At 38.6% G+C, this 7,136-nt stretch overlaps 1 protein-coding gene across 1 annotated transcript in view; it reads right to left on the reverse strand.

The window, feature by feature from the left end:
• Window positions 1–3,616: 3,616 nt before the first annotated feature.
• FUT10 (fucosyltransferase 10 (alpha (1,3) fucosyltransferase)) overlaps window positions 3,617–7,136 on the reverse strand; it is a 157,677-nt gene continuing 154,157 nt past the window's right edge. The window contains exon 4 of the mRNA XM_006901571.1: window positions 3,617–3,841. Coding sequence (XP_006901633.1) covers window positions 3,617–3,841 — 225 coding nt within the window. The remainder of the gene's footprint in view (window positions 3,842–7,136) is intronic.

Genomic DNA, 7,136 nt, shown 5'->3' on the forward strand with positions numbered 1-7,136 from the left:
ATGAGCGACAGGTTAATATCCATATGGACATAGAGAAGACTTGTTAATACCACTATCATTCAAATATACACACCAACAACCAGAGTCAAAGAGGAGGAAATGGATGATTTCTATCAACTTTTCCAATCAGAAATCAATCGAACATGCCACCAAAATGCACTAGTAATAATGGATGACTGAAATGCAAATGTTGGGAACAGGGAAGAAGGATCAGTAGTTGGAAAACAATGGACTTGATGACAGAAACAAGGATACTGAACCTTCCTAAGGGTTGACTACCTCAGTTCTGTTGCACTCATGTGGACTTCGTGTGGCTCTCAACTTCTGGATAACAACAAGGTTATATCTAATAAGTGTCAATATGAAACAAAGCCAGTTCTACTGGATTCCTATCAAATCCTACAGAAATTCAGCCTTCTGGGTTCTAGTCTGCTACAAAAGATAGAGGATTTAAATGACCTTAATTGTAATTAACCTCCGTACTACAACATGTCCCATCCTTGGAGACAATTAATTCGACTCAGGCTTGATCTGTTGACATAGGGTCGCTATGAGTCTCAAGCAACATGACAGTAAATAACAACAACAATAACACACTTCAGAAAAGTTTCACATGAAACTCATTGACAATGAGTCAAAACTGACTCAGGCTGACCATCAAACTGGTTCCTGAGGCTGGTATATCACGTAGGAGAAGACCCCCGCATTTTTCTCCCATGGAACCACTGATGGCTTCAAAGTACCAGAGTACTTGCCACTTTTGGCTGAGCAGTGCCACTGTCTACAGGCCATGCCATCAGAGCTCCTTTCAGAAAATTTTAGGGAGCATTTTATCTACAGACACTAAATAAAGAACAAATATGGAACAAGACTGTCTGAAATATGGATGTTAAGAAATCAAAAGATGAGTTGTATTGAGAAAAAGATGTTGTCAAAGACCTCTCCAAAGTACTAAGGAGAAACAATGTCAGCTTAAAGACTAAGGTGCACCTGATTCAAGCTATCATCTTTTCAATTGCTATGCATCTGAAAATTAGACAATGAATAAAGATGACACAAGAATCAACTCCTTTAAGTTGTGGTGTTGGACAAAGTACTGAATATTCCATGAATGGTCAAAAGAACAAACAAATATGTCTTTGAGAAAGTGCAAGTAGAATGTTCCTTAGAGGCAAATATGGTAAAACTTCGTCTCACAGACATTGGGTATATTATTAGAAGGGGCCAGTTCTTGGAATAGGACATGATGATGGAAAAGGTAGAGGGTCAACAAATGAAAGGAATGCTCTTAACAAGCTAGACTGAGAAGTGACTGTAACAGTGGGCTTGAGCATGTCAGAGATGATGACAATGGAACAAGACAGGGCAAGGTGCGGATCCATTGTTCATATGATCACGATGAGTTGTAGTGGACTTAATGGCATCTAACCACAACAAACAAAAATAAACATGCAGCATCTACAAGCGCTGGAAATTTAAGGCTGTCATGAAGAACTAAAACTGCCCTTATCTAGTTAGAGAAATAAATAATCTCTGGGGTTTTCATTCAAGTGTACCAAAAAAGAAAAACAAAACAAAAAATTCATTTAGTACACAATTTCAGATCTGACCTTTGACAAATAGTACACCTTTCTGATCCTTTCCCCTTTGATATAATCACATAAAATGGGAGAGAGAAAAACTGTCCATCATCCCAGTACTGCACAATAAGAAGGCGTATTCCTCCATGGAACAGTGTGCTCCCCTTGAAAAAACCACACAAAAACAAACACACACACAAAAACCCCACCACCCTAACCAAAACTCACCAAGAAGTCAAATTCCAGCTAATGGTGGTTCCCACAGGAAAAATAACTTTCTTGTAAGGTTTCCAAGGCTGTACACCTTTACACTAGTGGACCGCTTCCCATGCAGAGGAACTAGTGTGTTCTGACCAAAAATAGTTACCCATGCACCTAAACACAATAACCACTGTATCACTCTGGCTCCAGTGAAAAACACAGTGACTTTTAAACAGTTTGTCAATGTCTTAGTAAAAACAAAATTTGCTAATACTGATTTAATACAAAATTAAATGACTTAAAACTTGATAAACAAATTAAAGAATGTTACCACAGAAGCTTTAAGACCAGGCCAATCACTTCTTTTGAGATGGAAAAAATTAAGGTCTATCAAGGTTAAATTATTTTCCAAGATGCTATTTAGTTAGCAGCAGGGCAAGGGCTTGAAACAATCTCATCATAGACATCTTCTCCCACTCAATATGTAAGCCTCTAACTGTAAAAGAATGACCTATTCTCAGTTCCTACTGTTCACCAGGCTGTTTCACTGTCAGGCACATACTGGGCACCAGAGTGGCAAGAAGGGAGCTAGTGCTGTGGACAGCAGCTAAATTTTCCCCTTAAAGCACATCAGATTCAGCTCCTGCCAAATCCCTCCCATCTTTTAGAGTGCCTAGGAGTTTACACAGTTCCACAATAAAGGACGCTGTTCTGTTCTGGGGATCTTAAAAAGCTTCAGGGGTGAAATGGTAAGAATGTTAAATTTGACATTACATATATTTCCCACAATAATAAAATAAATTTTTTTAAAAATTGCTATCTCTGTGAAAAAAATAATATTGAAGTCATCATTCTACATAGTGGCAGGTTTCAGTAACACCTAGACACTTCTCCATACCCACTGCAGATGCTCCAGACAAGACAGCTGAGTGTTCTCTGGGACAAGATCAGAAATGGACTCAGAAAGCGTACAGACCGAATGCCTGTGACTGCTTCCCCCTGTAGGCTGTACATCAAGGAAAGACAAATCGGCTTCAGCACAACGGGAATTCCTGGAGGCATTTATCTCGCTCTCACATTGATCAAAACGTACAGGCTGCCTAGCCGGAACCCAAAACTTCTTTTTTTCCCCCTACTCAATAGCATGAAGGATAATTGAGACCATCTATTTCACTGATCAAAAGACACAAGAAGGAGTCATGTCTTTACAAGATATGCTTTGAGGGTGGCCGTAGCTCAGGGAAATAAAAATAACAGAGGCTAAAGAGATGGCTGGCAGAAAGGAGAAGGTAGAGACACCCTTATGTTCTTCTGAATTGAAGAATACAGGGGTTAAACTGTACAGTTTTGGTCACTCACTTAACCTCTCTGGAAACTGACAGAAGTAATCTCTCATTGCCAAGTTCTAATGCATTTCATGTTCATGTTCACCCTCAGGACACCAGGTTTACCAAGGACCGAGAAAGTGCTGACAGTGAGGCAGAAATCACAAATGCACAGCAGAGCCTCTGACTGCCATGCAGCTTAGAAAGCATGCCACACTAAATGAATTTCCACAAAAGGCAGCAGGTAAAAGGATCCTGACATGAAAATTGAAGGTGATCAATGTCCCTAAGAACGTTTGTTATAGAATTTACTTTTATGTATAAAAAAATATAAAGGTGACCCCTAAGGGTCTTCGTATCTATGATCTGGCAGGTCTCATTATGAGTACTGCAGCAATCAATACTTATCCTAAAGGATACTGGGGTGGGGGGGAGTAACAATTATATTCAAATATTAAGGCAACCCAGAAAAGAAAATTTGAGAAGGCTTTAGTCTATGTTATTCGGAAATTAATCCTTGAAGACAAGTGCCCAAAACTCCTGAGTTGAGAAGTTCTGATTCCTATCAACAAGCCACCTTAGTGCCTGAGCTTCTTTCTTGGACTGCTGGAAACTTGGTATCCACATCTCTCGCAAAGACCTCCAACGTGGAGCCGGAGGTGAAAAAGCAAACACAGTGGGCTCCGGGCAACTCAGGTGGGTAACTTCCGCCTTCCACTTTTTAGGTGGTAAGCCCTGCATTGAGAGAAGGAAAATAAGAATTAAGAACAAACAAAAAGAAGCAAAATTCCAGTGTCTCCACCTCATAACAGAACCCAGCACATACCTTTCCTATCACAAATATCTTCACTCCACACACAGTCTCTTGTTATAATGTTGGATACTGCTTGGAGGATAAGGTATGTACATTTATTCTGAACATTATATCGAGTAGTCACTCTAAAAGATACATTATATACTTTGTCCCATTTAATTCTTACAGCAAGCAGTGACATAGTTACTGCAGCAATGAACTTGAGTGTCTGATATTGTTAGGACCAGATCTGTTAAGACAAGATGGCTATGAGTTGTACTCAGGTAGATGGCACCTGACACCAACACAACATGCAATCCTCTTAATTTCTTTAGTACAGTGCTTTGTATTAAAAAATATTTTTGCAAAATAAGTTTTTCTTTTCTGTACACATATTTTAATTTATTTATATGTTATTATTGATGGCATTCTGGCAGATTAGTGGTAAGGAGCTGTGCTGCCAAACCAAAGGTGTATGGTTCGAATTCATCAGTGTCTCTGTGGGAAGAAGATGGACAATCTCTTCTCACATGATTTACAGTCTCTGAAAACCTGCTGGTGGGTCAGTGATGAGTCAGTTCCAAGTCAACAGCCCTTAACATAGATAGCTATGTCTCACTGTATATCAATGTTGTCATATCGACATCTAATTTCTTGATATAAATTTAATCCCACTATGCTCAACTTTGCTCTACACTATGATGTTTACCATAAATAATACCTGCCATTTGAGTAAGACCCCACAGCTTTCACAATGATTTCACATGGAGCTCTACTCCTCCTAGCCTGAACCAAGTTCTATCTCAGCTTATTTCAACATTCTCCTAATTAGCTTCCTGGCTTCTGCCCTAGGTCTACTTCAGGCTATGCTCAGAAACCAGAGCGGCTCTACTAAAAGGTAGATGGTCTCTTATTTTGAAAACATGAGAGCTGAGATGTTGTACTGAAAATGGCAGAATTCAGTGAGCATAAAGGAGCTTTGGTGGCAAGTGGTACAAAGCTGCGCTGCAATCCCAAAAGCTTGCAGTTCAAATCTACCAGCTGCTCAGTGGAAAAAGGATGGCAAATCTCCTTCCATAAAATTTACTGCCTCTGCAAACCTACTAGAGGCTCAGCTATGGGTCAGTTTTGACTCAATGACATACAAAAACAATAACATATGAATAACAAGTATTGAAAGATCTTCTCCCACCAGTAAAAAAAAAAAAGACTATCCCCACCCTGGCAAGAGGAAGCAAGAGACCAGGCCTTTTTGCTCCAGCTACATCTACAGAAGCAATAGCCATGGCTATTACATTATTATTATTATTATCATTATTATTATTATTATTATAGTTCCTGATGTGAGATGAGATGTTGGGACTGCCACATCATTGGAACCAGGACTAAGAGCCTTTGCCCAAGTTTGTTGCACAGCTGGGGATGGAAAGTCAGGATTGGCTGACCAGTCAAGGGCTGAGAATGTTTCAATACTGGCCTTTAGCCGCAAGGCTCAAGATTGACGTGCCTGTATACACATTTCAGTAGCTGTCTTGATTGTATACTGCTACTAATCCAGATTATAAACTTCTTATTTTCCCCTCTCCAAAAAAAAAAGATATTGAGATCATTTGCCTCCCCATACAACTCACCCCAACAAATGCACAAGAAAAGGATCCTTCTCTGAGAATTTACTATGTCCAGGAAGACATAGCTCAGATATCCCCTAAGGAAATCTTGACAAACTGTTCTACTTGAGCAAAGATATCATTTTGAAGAGTAAGGTGCCTCTAACCCAAGTCATGATATTTTCAATCTCTCTCTCTCTCTCTCTCTCTCTCTCTCTCTCTCTCTCTATATATATATATATATATATATATATGTGTGTGTGTGTGTGTGTGTGTGTATGTGTGTGTGTGTGTGTATATATGTTTGTGTGTATGTATATATATGTGTGTATGTGTGTATATATATATATATATAAAAGTTGAAGAATGAAAGAAGGAAAACTGAAGAATTTATTTATGCCTTGGAATTATGGTAGTGGTGAATAATGTTTAATATACCATAGAATGAATAAAGAATAAATTTACACTAGAAGATATAGAGCCAGAATGTTCCAGAGATGTGAAAATTATGAGACACATGCCTGAACATGTTATCAGTAAGGACTAGTGTCAAGAAAAAGACATCAGGCTTGACAAAGGCAAGGTCAACAAAAAGAGAGGAGCCTCCCCAGGGGACAGACTGACAGAGCAGCTGCAACAATGGGCTTCGGCCCAGGAGATCGTACAGGTGGTACAGGATTGGGCAGCGAACCAAGTGAATCTTAGTGTACCTACTGGGACTCTCTTGTGCTTAATCTTTGCAACTTGTAAACCTAAAAAGATTTAAAAATGAAAAAGTTTGTTAAAAGGCAGTAGTGAAATGCTTTAAAAATTCTGACTAAAATTGTTACTCCTTCTCAGCTAACCAACCTACTGTTGAAATGTCAAGAGTCATGATGACATTTTCAGGCTATTTTCAATGAGTCCCTTCTTAGATACTGCCATGAAGAGAAAGGTGACATACAATAAGGGGATGATCAGTACAGTATCACTAAAGAAAGGGAAGACACAGAAAGGTACAGAAGGATTAATGGAAATCAGGATGATAAGGAGAGCATGGGAAAAGTGGGATCACACTGTAAGTAATTAATGTCATAAGTAAAATGTGTACAAATGGTTGAATAAAAATTTAATTTGCTTTAAATATGTTCACTCAAATCACAATAACAACAACAAAATAGTAAAAAAGCTATCACAACATAGGAGCACAAGAAACTATGAATAAAGGAGACAAAGAATAAAATAAACAGAGACTCCAACACAAGAGTTAGAAAAAAGAAAGGTAAATTCCCAGGGAGGTCTTCGGTTGGTGGTCTTTGCTTGAATAGAGGACTTTGTACCAACTGTAGCAGGTCAGAATGCTCTGGACTACTTCATGAAGATGAAATGAGTAAGATGCCTAGTCTAAGCATATTTTAGTAAGATTTAAGTAATCAACAAAGAATGAATTATAGATAAGCATACAGAAAAAAAATTAAGAAGACAATTATAACATCAGAAAAGCAAAATGCTATAAAGACGACTGATCTCTACTTAACTGGCACCAAAGAGAAAAAAGGAAACAAAAGACTCAACAAAGAAACAACTTGACAGGGTGATCTCTGGTTTGACAGGTTTATAATGACTAGACTCTTCTTTGAGCTGTGGTGCT

This window comes from Elephantulus edwardii, unplaced genomic scaffold (assembly GCF_000299155.1).
Source record: "Elephantulus edwardii isolate Elephantulus edwardi_28Jun2011 unplaced genomic scaffold, EleEdw1.0 scaffold00334, whole genome shotgun sequence".
Taxonomy (NCBI): Eukaryota; Metazoa; Chordata; class Mammalia; order Macroscelidea; family Macroscelididae; genus Elephantulus; species Elephantulus edwardii.